Source organism: Hippocampus comes, unplaced genomic scaffold (genome assembly GCF_001891065.2).
Source record: "Hippocampus comes isolate QL1 unplaced genomic scaffold, H_comes_QL1_v1.1 scaffold299, whole genome shotgun sequence".
Lineage (NCBI taxonomy): Eukaryota > Metazoa > Chordata > Actinopteri > Syngnathiformes > Syngnathidae > Hippocampus > Hippocampus comes.
The window spans coordinates 84,578-95,644 of NW_017805694.1; the positions used below are offsets into that span (position 1 = coordinate 84,578).

Sequence of the window (11,067 nt, forward strand, 5' to 3'; positions counted from 1 at the left end):
CTCGGCCGCCGATCGGGGCCTGTTCTGCGGCGCGCCGGGGCGCTCGCTCTCCTTGGCGTGTCGGCGGTGTCTGTAGAGGACGAAGAGCGAGAAGACCAGCAGGGAGCAGGCCAGCAGGGCGCACGCCACGACGAGCTCGTTCCAGTAGGACTTGGCGGCGAGCCGCGGGGAGCGAAGCTCGCGCTCCTGCGAGGCGGCGGCGGCCCGGCCGCGCACGCAGTAGTTGGCCAGCAGCTGCCGGAAGCCCTCCTCCAGCGACCAGCACTCGTAGGTCTCTTGGCCGCCCGCCCTCGCCACCACCGCCAGGCCCCCCTCCGAGCCGGGGTAATGCGAGCGGCCCGACGTCTCGCTGGAGCGCCACACCCTCCGCGCCAGCTTGGAGCGCAGCTCGCAAGGCAGCACGTGGAAGGTGTCGGCGGGGATGACGATCGCCCGGCAAGGCCGCGCCCCTGCCGAGAGACCCGCGTTATTCCAAACGGCGGAGCCGCCCAAACTTTTTCCTGCAAATAGTTGGCCGTTTGGACAATTCTACTCGGTTTCGGTGCGGGCCGCGGTTTATCCCGCGAGAAAAGATCGGCGCCTCACTCACGTGCACGTGCCGTCTCGTCGCAAATGGCCCGAGCGTCGGCATTGTCCACATCCTGCTGCAGAAAGCTGCAAAAACAAACAGGGACTGAAAAACACAACTTTCCTGTTCCTCTTCTTCCTGAAATGTTTGCCTTAAGGGCGGGAGCCGAAGAAAGACACATTCAAAAAAAAAAAAAAAAACGGAATGCCGCGTACTCGTTTGGCTGCGCCCGCGTGACATCGACACACCGCCTGCCATTCCAGGCGCAGTACGGGTCCCTGGAGAGGATGCACTCCCCGCAGCTGCCGTAATTGGTGCAGTTGGCCAGCGGGACCGAGACCAGTTCGGAGAAAGCGGAGACATACAGAAGACCCTGCCGAGGAAAGGGGGGAACAAAAACATCCGTCCGGTCGCAGGATGATGGCCGAGGAAAACGGCACGCTCGTACCGTGGGGGCGGGCGTGCCGTTTTCCGTTTTACCTTTTCCGAGTCCAGCTGCAGGTGCCGCACGGGCCGCGAGTGACGGAAGAGCAGCAGCTCCTCGATCACGTGCATCTTCTTCTTCACGCTCACGGCTTTGTGGAGTCGCCCGTCATCTGCAAACGAGACGCGCGTCGTCTTCAAATCGAGGGCCGGCGCGCTTGTTTCGCGTCCGCGGTCGCTCGGGAAGAGAGCTTCTCCGCAATCGTCGGCCGCCGGGGCACTCGCCGACGCCAACGCAAAGCGACGACCTTTCTGACCTGTGCCGACGAAGAGCACGCGGTAGGCCCGGCGCGCCGCCGCCGCCGCCACTTGATGGACTGCGATGCGCGTGTAGCGCGCCCGGCGGTTGAGCAGCAGCGGCTGGCCGCGCAGCACCTCGTCCATGAGGAAGTGGTCCTTGACGAAATTCAGCGCCTTGTCCGGCATGTGCAGCGACGACAGGACGCCTTGTTTCCGGGCCGCGTTCGTGATGCACTGCGAGAGGAGGCGGGGCAACAAATAAGCACGAGAAAGAAAAACAAACAAAAAAAAAAGGTTCAAGATTTCTCGTCAATAAAGTGCAGTGACGTCGGTCGGTTGGACGGACGGACAAACTCTTGATTTGAGACGTCTCAGCTTCTCTGTGCTGCACCGACACGAGCGATTCTTTGCAGAGGATGCTTCGTATGCGACCGAGTACAGTTCTATTGCCGGCTCGCGGCACCGCGACAAAGACGCTCGTTAGCCTGTCGTCAAGCTAGCGGACCCGAAGGCTCAGCTCCAAAGGCGGAAGCGCAGTTCCCGCGTCGTCCGGCAGAGGGACTCACCGCTCCCGGCCGGGGCTCCGGGACGGGTCGGTTGAAAGTGGACCACTGCCGCGTTTCTCGGTTGACCTCGCGGTACGGGCCGCCGAAGGCTTTGCGCACCTGCTCCATGGTGAAGGAGCACACGGCCGAAGTTCCCGCGGCGCCGTTGGACCTGTCGAACGGCGGCCACAAGCACAGAACAACTCGGCGGACGCTCGGGCGGAGGGCTTGCCCCATTTGTTGCGTCTCTCCGTCACCGCGCGAGGCCCGAATCAGCGCTTTTGTCCTCGTCAACGCGGAGCTTTTCCCGGCGCGCCGTCCTTGTTTTGCCACTCCGTTTGGGAGCGGGGCCTTTTTCCACTTATTCTACTTTGGAACCAAGGCTCCAGTTGCTCCTGCGACGCGGCTTTCACGAAACGGTTGCTTTCTCGTGCCGTCTAAAATGACACTTGAGCAGCTCGCGATCGAGCCGAGAAGCCTTCCACAGCAAAAAGCGCACGTTTGCTGTGAAAGCAAAGCAAAGCAAAGCGTCCCCGGTCCACATCCAAAATGGCGCACCCGTTTCATTTCTTCGTCCCTTCCCCGATCTCGTGCAAAGAGTGCATCGGGTGGCCGACGCATCGCCGATGTCGTTCAAGTCAAGCTGGTTGCCGTGCTTTTGCTGCCCCTGCCATTTTTGCTCTTCCGCCTTTCCGCAACCCGCCGGCGCCTTGAAATATGACTCGCCTCAAAACACGAGGGCAAACCAAGTGGACGCTTTTCGAGGAGAACGGGAGCACTCTGTGATCTCGTGCTTGATCAAAACATACAGCGGCGACACCGAAAGCCAGTAGTGCGGCGTTTTTCATCGTGCTTGGCGCTGAACCGCCGCCGCGCCTTCCGGCGGGTGCGTGTGCCCGCTTTCGCCACCGGGGGCCACTCGCCCCTCGGTTGACCGAGCGAGCCGTCTTCATCGCGCACATCGTTCGGGGGGGGGGCGACGCGGTCGTTCTCGCGACACACGGAGGGAGGCGTTCCCTGCGTCGCCATGACTTCGGAGAGGGACTCGGTCGGCGGGATCCGCGCGCTCACCACTGAGAGGTGAAGACCCCGTAGAAGACGGTCTCCTTCCAGGCGTGCGGGCCGGGCGTCAGCACGAACATGTCCTGGATGATGTTGAAGGGGAAGCCGTCGTCGGGCAGCGAGCACGACAGTTGCGCCTTGAGGAAGGTGGTCCACTTGTTCTGCAGGACCCGCTCCCCTCCCGCGTCTCCCTGCAAGCACGCGCCACGAGCTCGCCATGAGAAGGACGCAGGACTGAGAAAAGGCCCCGCGGAAACGCTTTGAATTGACAAGTGGGACCCCCCGCAAAAGAAAGAAAAAAAAAAACAACTCTCAACAGCAAAGTCATGCCCGCGGGAGAAATCTGGGAGGTCATCGAAACCAAAGGCCCCCTCCCAACTTGGTTTGGATTCAAAGTCCGCTTTTGAGTCCATTCAAGAACCTCGACTTCACCCCAATGGCGCGCCTCCCTCAGCCGTGCGCTCGTTGCAGCCACGTTTCAGTCGGGTTTTGAGATGACCCGCAAGCGCGGTACGCGCAGACCGTTCGGAAGCGCCGCTATTTGGAAAACGCGAGACGGCCACGTCCACAGGATGACCGATCAAAGTGCGCCCCGGCGGCGGGTCGCCGGCACGTGCCGGATAAGGTTCGGGATCGGCTCGCGAGAGGTTGGCGAAAGCGAAGCTGAAAAGCAAAGAAAAACCAGAGCGGAGCACGCGAGGACGGCCGTCAAGCGCTTCCATCCGCTCGGATCCTGCACACGGTGAGATTTCCGCAGCAAATCTTGTTCCCGCGCCGCCCGATGTCAAGTGGGAGCACCCGTTATTATCCGCAACGCACGTCGCACGGAGGAGGAGACCCACCCGGGAGGAAAAACCAAAAGTCTGTTCTTTGGAGCGCTTGCCTTCGGGCGGGACTCACCCTGCACACGCGAGCGATGCGCGACACCACCGTGTTGTCAAAGAAGTCAAACTCCTTTCCCGCCTCGCTGAAGAAGAAGTAAATCTTATCGTCGTCGCCCGCCGGGTCGCCCCGGGGCAGGCTCTCCCGGATGTAGGCGGAGCCCACGAAGGCCGGGCCTAGCAGAGAGCCCACTAGCACATCTACAAGCACTTGAAGCCAGTTGAGGGAGTTTTCCGTTTTGAGGGCGGCTCCTCGGCCCAGACTCTTGGAAATGGTGGGCTCGTTCCCCTGGAAGTTGCCGACGGTGGCGGCGTACAGCTCTCCGTCTGCGGCGCAAGCCGAGCACGCGCGTCTGTGCGGCTGCTCGCGTTTGGCGCGGAGGCGGAGGAGGCCGGCCTTACCGGCCATGACGGCTGCGGACCTGAACCCGGGGTCGAACGGACAGCGGCCGCGCCCGTCCTCCGTGACGACCTCGCCCGAGCCGCTCGCGACGAGGGTGAAGTCGGCCGTGTCCTAGCAAACGCACACGGCAACGCGTTACTCGACCGCTCCTCTTTGGTCCCGAGGTCCCGCCGGACAAATTCATCGGCAAAGTCCACTTCCGTTACGACGCAAGGAAATGGATGACGGCCTCCCATGACCACACGCTGGAACGAATAACTGCCGATAACTGGTTCCGCAATCAGAAGACAGGAAAAAAAAATATATTTCATATAGTTGTTCAACTTTTACTCCATTTATTAAAAATGGAGATTGTCGAAAAAAAAGAGCCAAACTTCAACTCGATGGAAGCTATTCAAAGTGAAGAGAATTTGCAAAGCTGCTGTCTGAGCAAGACACGAAGGCGAGTTTTGCGCGTGCACGCGAGCCACGCCCGACGAGGCGGCGGGCCCGATCTGTTCGTGTTGGAGGACACAAACAGATCGAGGCCTCGCTTTGTCCCCTCCTCCTCATATTTGGAGCGACCCCGAGAGGGCGCGTGTCCGCAACGACCCGCAATCTCTCGGTATTGGAGTCGCGGCGCGAGGGCGCAGGCGCACTTACGACGTAGGCGCAGACGGGGCTGAAGGCGTACGTCCCGCACACGTACAGCCGAGTGCTGTTGACTCGCAGCAAGATCTTGATGTAGTTGAAGCAATCCGTCTGGATGGAAGGCACACAAAAGAGGAAGGGCGCCATCGCGCGCCAGTCATTCCGCGAGCGTCTGCCCGCGCGCGGCACGGCTCTTCCGAAGCGTCGGGTCGGCCGGCGGCCTCGCGTTTCCGAAACAGTTGAGCGTGGCCACAAATGACTCGAGCGTGAACGGCCGTCGGACGAGGTCAAAAAGGCGCGGCGAGGAGCCCGCGGACGCCGAGCGCAAAGCTCCGTTCCTTCCGCCTTGCTTCAGAGCGCCTCGTTGTCAGCCGCGAGGGTGCCAAGGTCACGCGGAGAAAGGCCGAACGGCAGGGGCGCGGCGACAATGACAGCAAGACGGTCGGCGCGCGAGGAAGACGAGCGGCAAAGGGGCGTCCGGGCTACGAGGCGAGCGGCGCATTCGGCGGACGCGCCCGCAGCTTGTCGGAGAGGAGAGACGGACGGGCTTGATTTTCAAAGCTGCTACTTTCTTACGAGTGGCCATCGATTTTCCATCGCTCAAATTCACAAGGCCGATTTTGGTTGGCTTTTTCGCTGACTTTTACGCGCTCCCCAAGTGCGCAAGGAGGAGCGCAAAGTCGGCCAACACGCGAAGGTCACGGCACCGATTGACGTTATTTTGCGTTCTCGCACGATTTGGCGTCAGCTTGGGTGGGGGCGGAGGACCCGCGTCGGGACGCGGACACGTGAGGGGACTTGACGCAAAGCCGGACAACGGCTTTCGTTTTTGGCTGACCGCCGAGGCCGACGCTTTGGCCTGTTACGGCGTCGCTCGCGCCTGTCGTGACGGTCGAGGAACCCTGGCGGCGCCCTCTGGCGGTGACAACCGGCGTGACAAGGCCGGCGCGTCCACCGAGCACGGAGCGCAGGGGGCGCGGGAATCGACCGCGGCCGAGAGGAGCGTCGCTCGCGTCTTGTCGGGATATTTCCGAGGCTTTGCCCCGTTGGCCAAGTCCTCCCGGACGGCCGCCGTCGCCTCGGAAACATTCCCGTCTCGAGCGAGCGTTTGAATTCGGCGACTCACTTGGAGGTCTTTTCCTTTGAAACTGCACTCGCTTCGCTTCTTGTCCGGCGTTTTCCACGTGAGCTGGAAACACAGCGCACACACAACACACGCGGCGGCCGTGACTCGACAAGATGAGCCGAGAATCGCATAGCTCCGCCAAGCTTCACCAATCGGACCTCAAAAAAGAGGCCCGGCGACACGATTCCGAAAAGAAGACGACGTTCGAGTGGCAACTTGCCAAAGACGCCGTCGTCGTCCCCGGTGTGTTTTTTTTTTGGCAGCCGCCACCGCGCGGCTTCTTCGAGGCCCTTACGTTTCGTTGGCGCTCCCGTGCGCCGATGTCCGCGGGGTCGAGGGCAAAGATCGCCTCGCGGGCGCCCACGTACAGCGCGCCGTCCTCTTTGCTGAGCAGCAGCGACGTGAAGTTGAAGAGCCCGTCCGCCGAGAAAGTCGGGCACCTCCTCTCCTCTGCATCTGCGAAGCGCCAACGCTTGGTGAACGGATGGCAATTTTGCCCACCGCCGCGCGCGCAAAGTCCATCGGAGACGACGACCTGAGCTTCGGACGCCCGCGAGCGGGCCGGCCAGATTCGCGCGGTCCGGGGCGCCGACGCGCGGCCGGGGGCTCGAAGCGCCGTTCCCCAAAGCGCCGCTTCCAAAAAGCCTCGAGACGTTCGCGGCTCGCCTTGAGCTCGTTTGGGGCCCGCTGCGACCCGCCTGACGACGGAGGCGTACCAAACGTCCGGCTGCCGTTTATTCCAAGCTCGCGGGACGCCGTCCGGAGGGAAAACGACCGCGTGTGCTTTCAAATTGTCTCGGGGTGGGGGCTTTTTGGCAGCTGGCCCTTTTCGGGATGAAGGACTCCCTCCGGCAGCTCACTTTCTGTTCAGCTTCTTTTTTTTTTTCTTTGGAGGGGGGAGCACCCTAACCGCAACCCGCTCTTTGAAGACGCACCGAAGATCATGTTTGGTGACGACGTAGGCGCTGAGACGAACGAAAGGAAGAGTCCACTCTCTCTCGTGCGAGCAGAAACTTTTTTTTTTTTTTTTGTAAAACGCGACAGTACGCCAAGCCACGGCAACAACAAGAGCGTGCGCGTGCGACAAGGCGCCGCAGCGGGCTGAACTCACCGTAGGAGAAGGTGAGGCGAGGGGTGACGTCACGCTGGCCAGCAACCCGGCGCAGAGTAACGACCAGCAGAAGCGCGCACACCGGCGGAGCGAGGCGGCCCATCGTCAGCGTCCGCGCGTCACCTTGCCTTGGCCGCCGGCGTCTGGCATCCAAAGTCTCCGCTCTCGCCGAAGCGCGCCTCGCCGCTCTGGAGGGACGGCCCGCGCCTCATCGGCCCGGCGGCGAAGGCTCCCTTGGAGATCTGCCCAGGAGGAAACGGCAAGATTAAAAAGCGGCGGGCGAGCGACGAGAGATCCATCGGGGCCGTTCTCAATCCGCCGACGTTCATCCGGCCTGGACGTTGGCTTCAGGTCAAGGTCAAGCCACACCCGACTCGGGAGTTGGAGGACAGAGCGGCTGCCGTCGGGTGCGTTTTAGGCCTTTGGAGGGAGGGGTCATCGTAAGCGCCGGGTTGCCACGTCGGGTCGTGTTCTACGGCAAAGCTTCACGAAGCGCGAAAGAAAAAGTCCGCCTCACTGACGGCTCCGTGCCACGCCGACGGCCGCGGATGGCCCGGCAAAACTCGCGCCGACGAAGCGTCGTACGTCGGCCCGCTTGACTCGCGTTTGCGTCAAAACCGGGCCGACGTGCCCCCCCAGTGGCCAAGGTGCGCGCAACAAAAGGAGCGCAACACGGCCGTTGCATTCAAGTTATCGTCGTGCGCCAACTGTTTGTTTCCAAACGCTCCACTTCGCGACACCGGTAGCGTTTGTTTTCATCCAGCCCGATCCTCACCGGAGAGGGGGCTTCTGCCAAAAACAACAAACGCCGCACCGGCGTCGAGCGGAAACCGGATGTCCGCAAGCATCCCATTTCAGGTTTGCGGAGACGCGCATGGTTTTGCCCGTGGCTGCCATGTGACCAAACGTTGGAAATAAGAGGCCCGGCGAATCTGGTCGCAGATACGAGTAAGCGGCACGGTCCCATCAAACGCTTGAGTCGAGGTTCAACCGCTCACGTGTGGAAGGAAATTCAATCATCCCGCTCGCGAGCGCGGCGCCTCCGTTGCGACGGCCCCGCCTCATTCAAAGGCGACCCGCGGGACGTCGTCTTCGGCCACACGTGGCGATCGACGGCACCGAGGCGCCGATGTTTCGCTCTCAAATCTCGCGACGGCAAACGCCGGCCCGAGGACGACGAGCGCGTATTTCTTGATGGAGCGCGCAAGACTGCCGACTTTTGGCCAAGCGCATCGGTCCGAAGAAGAGCGAGACTTGTGACGCCCACGCGCGAGGCGGAGGAGAGCCGGCGTGAGCCCGGGCCCGCGAACAAGGCTCCCTCTGACGGCCTCACGATCGAGATGCAAGCCCGCACTCGGCCGCCTCGCGCGTCCACTGAATCCTCCCTTTCACTCTCCGCGGAGGCCCGACGGCGCGCGCGGCTGCAGGTGGCCCTCGCCCGTCTTCGGTCCCGCCCCGGAGCCCCCAAAGCGGCCTCGCCGGCTCAGCGCGGGACTTCGCCGACCTTGATGGGACCGGGTGCTCGCAGCAAGCAAACGCGGTCGTGCGGAGTGAGCGAAGGGCTGCCGACGAAAGCGGCGCGGCCGCTCTCCCCTTGAGGCGGGCGCGCATTCCAGCGGCTTCGAGGCTCAGACGGCGGCTGCGCGGGGCTCCGGGGCTCCGGGCCAGCGGGCTGCGCGCGCCCATCGCCGCGGGGGCCCGATAAAAGGGCCCGGCTTGCCAATTTCTCCGCACACCCCTCAACGGCACGCGGCCAAGTCGAGCGCTTCCACGTTGTTACGTATCCCACCGAAGCGCCGCGTCTTTCAAATCAATCAATCAATGCAAACTGGAAGGCTTGAAAGCTTGCTCAGCGCAGTGGGAACATTTCACATTGTTTGCAAGTCAAAGCACCAATGCAAAATGTTGCGGCTATTTCCCGAGGCGCGTTTGGCGTTTCGCCTTCCAGCGACTCGCTCGACCAACGCGGAGGCGCATCTGCACTCTTTGGGAGAAGCGCTTCACATCCGCTCGGTTTGGCCTCGCCATCGCAACGATTCAATCGTCCAAATGGTGTTGAACGTTGACGTCTGCGCAACGCCACTTTTTCTCCCTCTGCTCCTCCACGGCGGAGGCGGCGCGCGTCTATTTCGGGTGGCAAAAGCCCCACGGAGAGCTCGCGGCGCACATTTTGGGAAGGCAACGTGACACGCGTGCTCGGGTGACAGCAGGTGCACGTCGCGCACCTGTTGTCACCCGCCTCGCTTGATCTTGGATCTTATCTTGGGATGCCGCGGTCACCGCCTCCAAAACTTGCTTTGGGAAGTCGTCTCTTATCTCCTGCATGAGTGAGCACTTCGTGGCGCTTTTGAAAAATGAAAGCCAGATTGTCCCCCACCAGCACATTCATACGCTACATTGCTGTCATGTGCATTTATATCGAGAGATCTCGATGTTTCTCTCTCTCTCTCATGGGGCTCCATGAAATGGTTTGACACTGTGAACATTTGATGGCGACAAGGGGACTGAGAGATTGTCATCACCCCCCCCCCCCTCAAAAAAAGAACTGTATCTTGGCTAAGCGATTTACTCCAGGTGGATGCGTCCACGCGTCGACTCCAAGTCACTTGGATCGGTTTCCTTATTTTCGACAAAACTATCGGGAGCTACGAGCAGACAAGATAGCGGCCGTCGGGATCACCAAGGCACCGGGGGGCCCCCCCGAGGACCTCCTCTTTAAAAACAATACAAATAAAAAAGGAGTCACTGCCTGGCGCTTTCCCAAAAGGTCGGCGAGCCCTCTTGCGGGCGGGGCGTCTCAAGGACCGCGCACGATACGTCAGGCGGCCGCCGCCGCCCGCGTTCCTCTCGCCCGAGCTCCGTCTCGGGGACCCCGATTGGAGAAGCCGAGTGCTTGAATATCAGTCGTACTCGTCAACAATCAACTCTCGGTGTCAAACTCCACGTCTGCCACGACATGTTTTGCGGCCCGCGGAAGCGAAAGCGGCGTCGACAGAGATGTGTTCTTTTCATTTGGGTCAAAAACGTGCGCCAAAATTGCCGCGCTGACATTCCTGGTCCAGCGCCCCCCGGATGGTTTCCAACAAAAGGAGGTGGGGGTAGATGGAAAAATGAATTAGTTATGAGCGCCATCTACATGCGGGGCGGACTCCACATGAAATATTAACTTGGCATCCCACTCGAAGGCAAAAGCAACTCCTTGCCCCATCTGGGGCTGGCGGTCGGGGGAGCAAAAAGTCATAGCGAGAGTTGACGCCATGCATCAAAGTGCCCCCCCCAGAAATCTGCACGCGGACAATGACGCGCGAGCTGCCGGTCTCGTCATTGCGCACGCCCGGTTTTCAAACGGCCGAGAATTGACTTGTCAAAAAAATCGTTGAAGGATGACGTCACCTGGGTCGACGCGCGCTCTGGAATGACGCGGACGAGACTCCACAGCAGAGTCGCAGCAGCGCGAGCGAGCGAGCGGCTCTCGAGCCCGCAAACCACAAAGCGCACACGCGCAAAGAAATGACGGCTCGCCTCATTTTGTCCGGTGGGAGCGTCCGGGCTTCCGTGCGCGTTTTCAAGTCGGCTTGAAAAATCGATCTGGGCACGGACGCTTTGATTCGCTGCACCAAATCCAACGGAGTCAATCCAACGCGGCAGTTTTTCCCCACTGCACGCCGGCGAAGCGATGGCCACGGCAGCCGACGACAAACGCCTCCGCGAGCGGCAAAGCGCGCGCTCAGCCAAAGCCGGCCGGCGGCTTCGATCGCCTCTCCTCGCGCTCGTCGCACGCAAAGAGTCTTTTCTTCGACGATTACCTTTTGGCAGAACGGGTCCGACGCTCTCGGCCAAGAAGCCCCGCAGGCAGGAGGATGGAGGCGGCGGCGGCTGTTGCCGAACTGGCTGGCACAGCGTCTCACACGTGCATCCAGGACGGCGGATTGGAACGGGGAGGGGAGGGGAGAGGAGAGGATGGGGATAAAAAAAGAAAACAAGCAGGAGTGGGGGTTGCTGGAGCATGACATCATCG

At 61.4% G+C, this 11,067-nt stretch overlaps 1 protein-coding gene across 1 annotated transcript in view; it reads right to left on the reverse strand.

The window, feature by feature from the left end:
• The window catches only part of LOC109522929 (semaphorin-4B-like), an 8,681-nt gene extending 1,514 nt beyond the window's left edge, over positions 1 to 7,167 (reverse strand). The window contains exons 1-13 of the mRNA XM_019881756.1: positions 7,050 to 7,167; positions 6,234 to 6,394; positions 5,939 to 6,001; positions 4,825 to 4,923; positions 4,182 to 4,293; positions 3,799 to 4,106; positions 2,908 to 3,089; positions 1,858 to 2,008; positions 1,309 to 1,525; positions 1,049 to 1,164; positions 784 to 941; positions 590 to 654; positions 7 to 449 (exon numbers count right to left, since the gene is read on the reverse strand). Of these exons, the coding sequence (XP_019737315.1) occupies positions 7 to 449; positions 590 to 654; positions 784 to 941; positions 1,049 to 1,164; positions 1,309 to 1,525; positions 1,858 to 2,008; positions 2,908 to 3,089; positions 3,799 to 4,106; positions 4,182 to 4,293; positions 4,825 to 4,923; positions 5,939 to 6,001; positions 6,234 to 6,394; positions 7,050 to 7,152 (2,178 nt within the window). The 5' untranslated portion in view covers positions 7,153 to 7,167. The remainder of the gene's footprint in view (positions 1 to 6; positions 450 to 589; positions 655 to 783; positions 942 to 1,048; positions 1,165 to 1,308; positions 1,526 to 1,857; positions 2,009 to 2,907; positions 3,090 to 3,798; positions 4,107 to 4,181; positions 4,294 to 4,824; positions 4,924 to 5,938; positions 6,002 to 6,233; positions 6,395 to 7,049) is intronic.
• Between the last annotated feature and the right edge of the window lie 3,900 nt (positions 7,168 to 11,067).